At 47.9% G+C, this 12,467-nt stretch overlaps 1 protein-coding gene across 1 annotated transcript in view; it reads right to left on the minus strand.

The window, feature by feature from the left end:
• Positions 1-1,233: 1,233 nt before the first annotated feature.
• Positions 1,234-12,467, minus strand: part of HS3ST2 (heparan sulfate-glucosamine 3-sulfotransferase 2) — an 89,497-nt gene continuing 78,263 nt past the window's right edge. The window contains exon 2 of the mRNA XM_041747072.1: positions 1,234-2,606. Within this exon, the coding sequence (XP_041603006.1) occupies positions 1,988-2,606 (619 nt within the window). The 3' untranslated portion in view covers positions 1,234-1,987. The remainder of the gene's footprint in view (positions 2,607-12,467) is intronic.

Here is a 12,467-nt window from a genome sequence, read left to right on the forward strand (position 1 = left end):
GAACTTTGCACCACACCTGACAGAGCAGACAAAGACTAAGTGGCCCCTGGAGTTTCGGTGATCCTTTTCAACTTAGCTGTGAGTACTATAGAGCTTTCTGGGAATCTTGACCTAGAAGTGCAGTTCTTTGGAACATTCCTGTCCATGCTCCCAGGCATCCAACATCCATCCACCCACTCACACATTGACCTGTCAAACATTTGCTGTGCCTATTGTATGTTAGCAAGATACAATCTCGATCTTCAAGGAGCCATGGTCTACGGTGAAATGGACATACAAATAATGCTAATCTAGCATGAGAAAAACTGTAATTGAGCTGTGTGCAAACTACTGGGTGAATGAAGAAGAGTGAGCAGATAACTCAGCTTGACTGGGGATGGCTTCACAAGTATCAAGCAGGTGACGCTTGAGTGAAGTCATATGGAAGCTTCCATTAGCTGGAGACATGGGGTGGGGATAGAGGGTAGGGAGGGGAAGCATTCCAGGCAAAGGCAGTAGGAACTTAAAACAGTTAAGAAAAGGCACATAGTTCTGTGAGGCTGGAACAGAGGATGAGGGAAGGGAAGATCCCAGAAACTGTAGTAGAGGTTGTCTTGTGGGAGGATTTGGTCTTTATTCTGAGGTCAGAGTACATGCACCCAAAGCAGCGTCGTGAACTCACATGCCAACAGGGGCCAGGCAGATGATGTCAATCAGTGAGGTGGGCCAGGTGGGGACTGGAGGACCCAGGAACACAGGCTTCATCCAAAGGTGGCAAATGATTATTGCCATGCTAGAATGCAGGCTCAGGGTAGCCAAGTTCCCATTAATAAATGGAAATCCATATTTTTATATGAACACTCCCAAGTTTTAAATGTTGGGAGTTACATCATGCTGGCCAAGCATGGGACGTCCTATCAGTCCCTAGGCTTTTAGTTTGCCACTTCAGATATAGCTTAAGCAGAGAGCTGTCACAGTCAGACTTCTGTTTCAGTGTCCTCACAGATCTCTAAATGATGTTTCTGCAGCAGCCTCTGCCAGCAAGAACCTCTTTTCCCCATCTTCACCTCCTTGCTTCTTGCCTATGTGGTTTTTGCATCCTTCACTGCCCTCCCAGGACCACGCCCACCCCTCACTGCCCTCCCAGACCATCTTCAGCACTAACCCCCATCTTGCATAGGAGGAGCTGGATGAATGAGCCATGCTCCAGGCCCAGCTTATAGAGAAGAGCCCAGCATTAAGGACACGAGAGAGCCATATTTATTTCACATGGACAAGCATGATTCCTTTGCATGCTGAACATGAAAGCTCGCGTGAGGAAAGTACCCGTAACAGCAGAATTGATGTGCTTTTGTCCATAGGGAGCAGGGAGGGTCACAAAGTGGTTTTCAGACAGTTACCCTTCAAGCAGAGTTGAGACCCCAGGCTTTGAAATCTCTGGTTTATTTCATCATCAAAGGGTCTGTCTCCCAGGCGCGGCCAGGGGTGCTTCTGGCTCTGCAATGTCTCGATGAGTTGCTAAGGTCAGGAGGAAGAGGATGGTCTCCTATCCTACCGCCCAGGGTGGCTAGGGAGGGTGAAGCTCAGAGGGGAGGTACATGCCACTAGGAATTAGCAAGTCCACTCCTGGGTGAACAGTGACAGAGACAGACTGCTGTGTTCAACAGCAACAGAACCATCACCACTTATAATATCTAGCATAATCAGAAGATCCACTCTTCTTAAAGCAATTTCCCAAGGCCTCTTATGGGCTGAAAGGAAATAATTCAGAATTGACTGGACATGCCAGAAGCAGGTCAACTTAGCCTAGACAGACTGGGGAGAGCTAGTGGCAGGGACCCTCCTGGTCTCATGGCCTTAGCTGGGCTTCCTAGTGCCAGGATGATGGAACCCAAGATGGGAAAGGGGGCTGGAGCCTAGGTTTGGTTTGCTGGGGCAAGAGGATCACAGGTTCTAGGGGCAAACCTCATGGAAGAGACAAGCAGAAGAGCCCTTGCATCTCGGTAGCTCACTCCCACCTGAAGTCCTGTCCAACAGTTTCATAAAATTTAATATTATAAGGTCTATAAAATTCCCGGAGCTGGTCTATCACTTCAGGATCTATCTGTACATGAGTTCTGCCTTTCGATTTGCCCAGGCACCGAGGCAGGAGGCTCGATTCTGTTTTTCTCAAGCAAGGGAATCCTTTGGTCTTGTTGAAATAGAAGTGCTTGTCTGTGATGAACCTCTTGATGCCCAGAAAGTCCTGGACCCGGCCCATCTCGCCTGCTGGGTCGGTGATGAGCCGCTCACCGCTGACAAAGTGGATCTGAGCCAGAGGGAAGTACTGCAGCCAGCTCTCCAGGTGCAGCGCGTACATGCCGATGCGGATGGCGTTCCACGACACGTCCACCTGGCCCAGCGTGCGGTTGCGGAAGGAGAGGCCCTCGAAGGTGGGGATGTCTGGCTTCTTGGAGAGCGTCTGTGTGTAATCCGAGATGGCTCGGGTCACAGGGTTCCGCACGACCACAATCAGCTTGGTGTCTCGGGACATGTTGAAGATGCGTCGAGGGGCCTCCTGAGTGACAAAATAGCTGGGTGTCTTCTCCAGGGTGATCTGGCTCTCGAGCGTCCGTGGCATCAGGCTCCTGTAGGATAGAAGCAGCACATCATCAGACAGGGTCTGGGGGTGGGGGGTGGGCCAGGGAGACCATTTCCCTATACCCAGCTCCCTAGCGGAGCCCCCTCTCTCCTTGGTGACATCTGGGCTCCACCTGCATTCACCGGGTGAGGAACCTACTTTGGGAACTAGGCTTCCGACAAGATTGACTTTTTATAGTATCGTATTGTCGACATAATCACTACCCTGCATTAGATCTCCAGTGAGGAACCCACTTCAACTCGTGGTAGTTGTTTAAAAAAAATCTTTAACGAGTTTGCTTTAAGAGAGCAACAACCTAAATGTTCATCAGTAAGGGTTAAATAAACGGTGGAATAGCCAATGAATAGAAACTGGTATATCTGTGTGTACACAAAGGGAATGATTTCGAAGATACAGCGTTAAATGAGAAAAGACAAGATACAGCATATTCACCTGAGGAAGGATAGGCAAGAGACCAATGAAAATGGTTGCTTTTGGGGAGGTGTTGTGAGGTGGGGCACAGTTGAGGTCGGGGATAAATGAGAATTTCTTTTATTGTATAACTTTTTATGCTGCTTAAAATTTTTAATGTGTTTACTACATATTCAAAAAAATACAAAAGGAAGCCACGGAACATTCTTCTGGCAAAAGAGATTTCTCCCAACATATTAAGAAAGTCTTTTTTGGGGGAGGGGGAAGGCTTGTTTTGTAGGAATAGCAAGTGATTTTATTTATTTATTCATTCATTCATTCATCCATTTATTTATTTATTTGCAAGTGTCTTAGAAAGGAGTTCTGATGTCGTTTTCTGCTGGAACACATCTGAGATACATCCTCAGTATAAGCCTGAAATAGCGCAGAACTCCAGGCTGGAAACCAGGTAACGCAACCTCTTGCTCCCTTACTTTTTAATTTCCCGATTCTGCTTGAGACTTTCAGGGATGATGGTGGGGAAGCTCTGAAGTCTCCTTCCCCGATGTGTCTCCTTCAGGCTTTGATGGAGGGGAAGAGTCCTTGGCTCCCAGTTGCTACTTCTCTCTGAAGGTTGTTATGCACTTTAGACCACCCAAGGTATTTAAAAAAAAATGCAGATGTCTGGGGCCCATCCTAGACCAACTGATTAGAAATATATGGGGTGGGTACTTTTTAAAAAAATCTCCTCAGGTGGTTCCAATGTGGAGGCAGCATTGAGAACCCCTACTAGGTTATTGTTTCCCCACTGTGACTCCCCTATCCCCAAAGCATTCTCTTCACCTTCCTCTAGAGCATACATTCCCATTTTTTCCACATTCCCATCATCCACCGCATCCAACAGCCCCGCTTCATGGCTCTTTACCCAAAATCTCCACTTTCTCTTTCCTTTCTCTTTCCTTTAGTGTGATGATCATGTGCTCTCCTCCTCATGGCCATACTTTGGGTCTTGTCCTTGGAATTACCCTAATTCTGAAACAGCTCGCTCTGAAATTCCACTCTAGGACTGTGGAGTGGGTCGAATGGTGACCTTTCTGAAAAATATGTTCACTCAGCACCTCTGACTATGACCTTACTTGGGAAAAGGGTCTTTGCAGATGTAAGTTAGTTGAGGACCTCTAGATGAAATCCGGGTGGGCCCTAATCCAACGAGCAGCAGCCTTACAGGGGACAAACAGGGGAGAAGAGACAGAGAAGACAATGTGAAGATGAAGGCAGAGCGTGGGGTTAGATGTACAAACCGAGAAATGCCAAGGACTGCTGGCAACCACCAGAAGAAGCTAGTGGCTCTAAGCCACCCAGTTTGTGGTCACTTGTTTATGGCAGCCCCAGGAAACGAATACAGACTATAACCTTCTTTCTTTCCACCTCGATTTAACACAGTCTCAAGTCCCTTATATGCTTGATCTTCAAATTCATCTATGAATCTGTTGATTTCACGTTCCTCCATGCCTGCTCTGGACCCATGAATAACCACTGCAGTGGCGCCATGGTCACGGTCATGAGCATCCTCCTCCTCATCCATTTCCTTGCAGTATGTGTTCTCTCCTTCTCTAGCAATGCGTCCTTCCAACCTTCCACCCTCTCCCATTCTCTCCTGGACTGACAAACAGCAGCGGAGAGAACCACAGACACCGACAGCTAGATCCTTGATATTAGTTTCAGTGGAACTCTCAAACACTGCTCAGTAATTATTTGTTTTAGTCTCTCTAGGCCCCCCACATGGTTCTTCCTAATAAGTGCTCCACATTCTCACCAGGTGCCCCCATCTCTACTCCCACCACCCCCCCCAGGTATCAGTTCTTCTACTCTCCTCTCTTCCACCTTTAGTCTGTTACCTGCACCCATCCTGGGTCCCTCCCACTGGTCTCGGAGGACACAGTGGGCTCACCTGTCCCCCTGTGCTCTCAGATCCCTTCCCCTGGTGCCTCTCCTGCAAACCTGCACATTATTCCTTGGAACCTGCAAATTCACGGTGTACCTGACAGGCTGACACAACTGGTATCTTGCTTCTTCCAGGCTCAAGGTCTATCACAGACCCTTGCAAGTTGAAAGTTTAGTTTGTTTTTTTAAGATTTTGTATTTGAGAAAGAGTGAGTGAGCACATGCAGGGGGAGAAGGGCAGAGGGAGAGGGAGAAGTAGTCTCCCTGCTGAGCAGGGAGCCCAGCTTGGGGGCTGGATGGGATCATGACCCAAGCTGAAGGTAGATGCTTAACTGACTGAGCCACTCATGTGACCCTGAAAGTTTAATATTTATTAATACTGAGTAGGCCAATTCTTTTTTAAAATAGGATATCATTATTAGCAATCACAAGTACACATGAATAGAATTCTTTGGCTGGGTTTTCTTAGAAATGTGCCTATATTATGACTCTGGCACACACTGTAATTAGGTGTTACCCTTAAGGACAGGAGCAGATGACTTTGTATAGATGTGACAGTGCCTTGAAAGTTAAGGATTTTCAAACTCTATGGGGGTGACTGATATAAAGGTTTTCCCTAAAACAAAAAGTTGACTTGACAAGCTACTAAGCAGATTTTCTGCACTACCCTTTAACACATTAAAGAATACCCAAGAGAGAAAGTTGTGGGTAAGGTATTCCCAAGCTTATCTGAGTAAGGGTTGATACTTTTGCCAGAAGCACCAAGGAACATCTCTCTGTTACCAGTTTGGAAAATTTTGACCAGTTCCAATGATTTCCAGGGTAGCACATCATTCCCCCCGCTGTGCATGAAAGGGAAGTCCCATCCTTCCAATTCCTAACTGGCATATTAGCTGCAAAACCAAGTTACACGTACTAAGACACTCACACCAGACTGGAAACCTCGCACAAACGTCAGCATGCCAGGAGTCAAATGGCTCCTGCGCACTGCACATTTTCTCCATCCCTTACGTATGTGTTCCCCATCAGATCATCAGGTTAGAGTTCTGGAGGCCTGTGTGATGATCACGTGCAAGGAGACTCCATATACACCTTGTTGCTCTGCACACAGGCAGGTGTTGGGGGCACTGGATTTTCCCTTGAGGCTCATTTTCCCTCTTCATGTCATCGTTGAAATTTTGCTTACCTGCTTCCAGCTGCTAATGGCTGAACTCTTCACTCTCGGCTTTGGCCTCCTTTCTTTACCATGTAGCTCTGAAAAAATTCCTGGAAGAATGGTCTGACACCCCCGGTCCGGACTCACTCACCTCCCATCTGTTATGGTAAACCTGCTCGGCAGCAATTTTCCCTACATTTGGCCACAGCCCCCAGATTTCTCTTTGAGGAACTACTGCTCCGCTTTGGATAAAATCTTGGCAGGCCAAGGGGTGGCTGAGTGGCTGACGTGAAGACAGTGCCAACTGTGTCGTAAAGACTGGAAACTGCTGGACTGGGGCCCCCAGCCAGGCTGCCTCCTGAAGAGCCTCCTTACTACGCTCTCCCTTTGGCTGTCTTCATTCTCAGCCTTTCTTTTTTTTTTAAGATGTATTTATTTGAGAGAGAGAGAGCATGCGCGCATGCAAGTGCATGCATGTGCAAGTGGGGGGAGGGGCAGAGGGAGAAAGAGAAAATTTTTTTTAATTAAAAATTTATTTTTTATTGGTGTTCAATTTACCAACATATAGAATAACACCCAGTGCTCATCCCATCAAGTGCCCCCCCTCAGTGCCCGTCACCCCCACCCCCCACCCTCCTCCCCTTCTACCACCCCTATTTCATTTCCCAGAGTTAGGAGTCTCTCATGTTCTGTCTCCATCCCTGATATTTCCCACTCATTTGGAGAAAGAGAATCTTTTTTTTTTTTTAATATTTTACTTATTTATTCATGAGAGACACACACAGAGAGAGAGAGAGGCAGAGACACAGACAGAGGGAGAAGCAGGCTCCATGCAGGGAGCCCGCCGTGGGACTCGATCCCTGGTCTCCAGGGTCACGCCCTGGGTTGAAGGCAGCGCTAAACCGCTGAGCCACTTGGGCTGCCCGGAGAAAGAGAATCTTAAGCAGAGTCCCCGCTGAGCGTGGAGCCCACCACAGGGCTAGATCCCACAACCCTGAGATCACGACCTGAGCCAAATTCAAGAGTTGGGTGTTAAACCGACTGAGCCCTGGTGTCTTCATTCTTGTCCTTCCTGACGCCTGGTTCTTCCACCTTCCTCTGTGTTCTCTGAGTCCCCACATATCCTTCCAATGAAGTATTACCAGTTTAAGTTGGTGAGCACTGGTTTCTGTTGTTTGCATCCCGAGAATTCAAATCTTATCTTTTGCAACCTGGCTTCCTCTATGTGGAAGCCCTGCTCCCCCCACTGGATTACAAACTCCATGAGGGCAGGGCAGGGAACCATTCTGGGTCTTCCCAAGTCTCCCACTTCCCCTATTCCACATGATCTCCCCGGGTGACCTCACTCCTCCCCCAGCCTTTAACTGCCCCCAAGGAGCTGCTGACTGACCAGTCTAACTGCAGATCCAACGAGCCCATGCTCTAGACTGGAATGCCCAGCTGTCTGTGGGCTGGACACTGTACCTCAACAACCGACCCCCCCATTTTCCTTCCCCAAACTCCCTTCTCTCTTTTGCCTGTTCTTGCAGATGATATCACCATGAATCCACTCACAAAGCAGAAACCCTCATTCCTGACTCCTCCTCATACCTAACATCTTTTATTCCAGTAAGTTCTCAAGCAGCCCACTCCTCTCCCAGCCTGCTTGCACAGCCTCGAACTCTTACCATCTATTTCTCCCTTATCTCCATGCTTCCACTCTCTCTTCCCTTTGTCTGTTCTGCATCCTGTGTCTGCCAGGGAAATCTTTCTAAAGCAAATTCAATCTTGTCAACCATCAACTATTCTTTTGAATAGAGCCCATATTCCCTGACTCGGTACTCAAGGCCACTGCCTTACCTTTCCAGAATTAATCTCTTGCCACTTCCTGGCAACTCGATGCTCATGTCATGCTGAATATAAAATCCACTCCTCAAACACATCCTGCTCTGTCATGTGTTTTGCAACTTGCTGAGTTTTTCGTTTTTGTTAAGACTCTGGGTCATCTTTCTTGTCTCTCTCACCCTGGAGAACGTTGACTCATTTTTCCAAGTCCAAGCCAAAAGTCACACTGTCTGTGAACCCTTTTTTGTAACTGCACGGCATCTGGTGCATTCAATTACCAGCACCCTCATCCCATCATGCAGAACTTACGAGATATGCATTCACTTATATCAACATATTGTCAGCCACTTGAGCAGGTTTCTTGTGCATTTTTGCCTTCCTAGCACAATACTCAGTATACCACAGGTGCTCAATAAATGGTCAAAGATCCTGTGTCAAAGGCAAGTGCCTACTGAGAGGTTATCTTAAGTCCTCAGAAGTTACCAGCGTTTGTTCAAGAAGCCCAGCCTTTTCTCGGCATTCTGGCCTGGGGCAGAAGGAGGTTTCAGCAGACAGTCCTGGGGAGTTGGGAACATGGTGCCATTTTTAAGATTTTTATCACGGCTACAGGTACTTGGGCTCAGGCGATGGGATGCCCAAGCTCTGCTTCAACCAAACCTCCACATAAAAGAAAGCAAAATGAGACATAAGAAGGAACATATTTTGTGCCCTGTTTTGCTGCCTACATGCTGTCCTTCACCCAAGGCTCCTGAGGTGTTGAGGGAGGACTGGGCTGTGGTCACTTTGCAGTGTGAATGGGGGTAGGGAGGGGAGTTGGGGTGAGCAAAGTCATGCTGCCCAATGGGGCCATCTGCAGGGCTTTGGGGGATAGTTCAATGGCCGGGCCCTACACCAGACACTATTTAAATTAGTCTGAAAGTGGGGCCAGGAGACCTACAATTTTAAAGCTCCTCAGTTGATCCCAGTGGGTCCCCAGGGCCAGGAACCTGTTGCAGACTGCATGTTCCTTCAGCCACTTAACTTTTAACACAATTGTTCATGAGTATCAGCTGGGGTGCCCACCAGAGAAATGGAATCCCAGGTCTCTCCCCTGTACATTCAGATCGAGTGGGTCTGGAGGGCAGGCACCTATATTTTTAACAAGCTCCCCCATGATTCTTGCCATCAGAAAAGCTTGGGAGGAGCTGCCTTAATAAAATGTACTCTCATAAGTAATGTGATCATGCTCATTACTGTCTAATACTGATTGATTTGTCTGTTCATGTCTCTGACCATCCCCGGCCCCAACCACAGACTCCAAGTTCCAAGAGAACAGGGTTAGTGTCTGTCTTGTTCACTGTTCTCAGACTGGCACTTAGTAGTATTGAAGGGAAAAACAAAGTCAGGGATTTACTCTGGGAAGAGTGAGGAAGAAGCTATTTGTGTGCCTCTTCCGCGCCACAGAAGTCTCTACTCTTCTCTTCTTCCTGAGGGAAAAATCACAGACTTCCTGAGGACCCTCCCCAAAAAAGAAAAAAAGAAAATCTAAGTACGCTCTTGCCAGCTTGAGGCTCTCTGGAAAAGATATTTTTTTACCTACCTGGTGGGGCAGTGGCCATTCCCTGGGCCCCCACTGTCCCCACAAAGGACATCTTAGGTGCACCAGCATATGGGAGCCTGGCTGAGCAGAGCCTCCCTGGGGACTTAGAGAGGCCAGCACACCTCTGATTATTACCCCCAATAAATAAGGTTCTCTGGAAGATTTCATTTTCTACTAAATCTATACATTCCATGTATGTGTTCTGAAAGGCCTGGCTGCCGGGGGACTTTGGTGATTTATTAGCTCCTAACTGGGCAACTAGGCTCCTTGAAAATCGTTGGCAGTCTCCGGAGGGATAATTAAGAGCAAAATAGAGGGGAAAAAGGCTTTATTGCAAGAAACTGGTTCTTAAAACGAAACCTGCTAACCCCCTGCATGCTGAGCCAAGTGCAGGCGCAGCACCTGTGGCCGTTTATCCTCACCTGGTGGAGAGGAGAAAGGAGGACCACTTCCTTCCAGGTCCACAGCCCTGAATCCTTACACTTACGTGACCCTGCAGCTAAACATGAAGTCCCAGCTTGAACTCCATCAACAATTTCTCATTGCTCACAGGATAGAGCCACCCCGGGCTCTGGCCAGACTGGATGATTCAGGGTTTTCTCCACAAGACTGTATTTCAGGCTAAGGGATCTTTCACATGTGTGCCCTTTAGGTGAAGCCCTCTGTAGCCTGTCAAGGCAAAACTTCAGCTCTTAGCACATCATCACCTCTACCAGGGAGCCTTCCCTGCTCCCCTTCTTTCTTCCTTCCTGGAGGACTTAGGCATTTGTTACCCTTGTGATTCCATGGTGCCCCATAGTGTAAGGTCATGGAAGGCAGGGATCATGACTGTTACATCTCTACATCAACAATGCTTATCCTATGTCTGGTAGGCACGCATGTATTCATTCATTAAACAAGCATTCATGAAGCACCTACTGTGTGCCAGGGATACAAAGATAAGCAGAGTGTAGCCTCTGTCCTCAAGGAGTTAACAGCCTTGTGGAAACAGGAGTGTGTGTGTGTGGGGGGTGTCCTCATTTCCCAGTGTGAGGGTCAGGACCTGAGCCTGGCTTCCTACAAGGGCTGGGGGTTTCTTCCATCTGATGAGAGGGGCAATGCCTAAACCCAGTTTCCCCCATAGGTCATCAAGGTGCTGGACAGCTGGCTTTCCCAAATAACACTTGTAAATAGCTGGCAGCCCAGCCCAGCCTGCCTGGTGTCCCAGTGGTGTGGTTGTCCCCCAACTGGCAGGGCTGCACTCACCCCTGCCCCATAAGAGAAGAAGCTGATGGAGATGTAGGGGCAGAGTCCCTCCCCTGGAGCATAAGCCCAGTGTGTCCAGGCTCTGGCATGTCCCTGGGGGCAATGTCAGAAAACAGTAACCCCACACCTGCCTCTTCTACTGAGACCCATGGTGTGCAAGTTTACCCAGTACAGCCTGACTATTCTTTCTTCCAAACCTTGTGCATTATGGAATTTGTCCTGGGTCCTGCTGTGCGACAGAGACCAGAAAGGGACCCTCCTTGGGTGAGATATCCATACAGAGATGTTTGGGGGCAGTGGACTACTCGAGTGGTTGGCGGGGAGTATGGGATTTGGAATCAAAGAGACCCCTGCTAACCACAGAAATGGGCACATAGTTTATTTCACTGAGCATAATGTGTCCCAGGTTCATCCGTGCTATCACTGGTGGCAGGGTTTCCTTTTTTTTTTTTTTTTTTTTTAATGGCTGAGAGAAATAAGCCAGACACAGAAAGACAAATACTATACGATTTCACTTAAACGTGGAATCCCTATGTTGAACTTACAGAACTGGAGAGTAGGGTAGTGGTTGCTAGGGGCGGGTGGGAGGGGGCAATAGGGAGATGTTAGTGAAAGGGTACAAGCTTCCAGTTCTAAGATGAATAAGTCCCAGGGATCTAATTATAGCATGGTGACTCTAGTTAACAATACTCCATTGTATACTTGAAATTTGCTAAGAGAGTAGATCTTAAGTCTCATCGCTCATGCACATGGTAACTATATAAGGTGATGGGTATGTTAATTAACTTGACTGTGGTAATCATTTCACGATGTATGCGTGTATGAAATCATCACGTTCTCTATCTTTTTTTGAAAAGAAAGCAACAAATGTGCAGCATGCATCGGCCATAGCCGTGGTCTGCTGAGAGCTGAATGTTTATATCCTCCCTCAAATTCATACTTTGAAGCCCGACCTGCACCACCGCCCGCCCCCGCACTCCATGTGACCGACCATCTTTGGAGAGGGGGCTGTGGGAGGTGATGAGGTCTTGAGAGTGAAGTCCTCACAAATGGGCTTAGTGCTATTATAAGGATAAAAGCAAGAGAGTTGATCTCCCCCACCACAGCAAGATCCAGCAAGAAGCTGTCTGCAAACCAGGAAGAGAGCTCTCACCAGGAACCAACCTGACCGGCAATCTGATTTTGGACTTCCAGCCTCTGGAGCCGAGAGAAGTAAATACCTGTTGTTGAAGCCCCGCCACCCCGCCATGGTAGTGTTGTGATAGTAGCCGGGTCTGACAGAGATGTGGGTCACCGATGCCCTGGACATAAGCTAGTGCCTATGGCACAATGGCCAGTGGGTGGTGGTGGTGGTGGTGGTGGTGGTGTTGCGAGGTTCTCAGTTCTATGGGAGAACTGCCTCCCTCAGTCTCCACGTGAACTCCAGGAGGCCACCACCCTCACTATTCCTGCTTGCAGGCAGAGGAAATTGGGGCACTGAAAACACACGTCATCGCCAAAGCAACAGCAAGATGCAGAATCTGGACTCAAGTGTGACTCTAACACTAGAAGAAAACGTGAGAATGTAAAATTAATCTTGGCATGAGGACAGCCTTTCTAAGCATGAGACAAAAATCATGAAGGAAGAAACTGAAAAGTTAGGCTATGTGAAAAATGGAAGTCTCCGGGATGGAAAAAAAAGCCCACCATAAATAGAATATAGGGAAAAT

The sequence above is a fragment of the Vulpes lagopus genome, chromosome 3, assembly GCF_018345385.1.
Source record: "Vulpes lagopus strain Blue_001 chromosome 3, ASM1834538v1, whole genome shotgun sequence".
NCBI lineage: Eukaryota > Metazoa > Chordata > Mammalia > Carnivora > Canidae > Vulpes > Vulpes lagopus.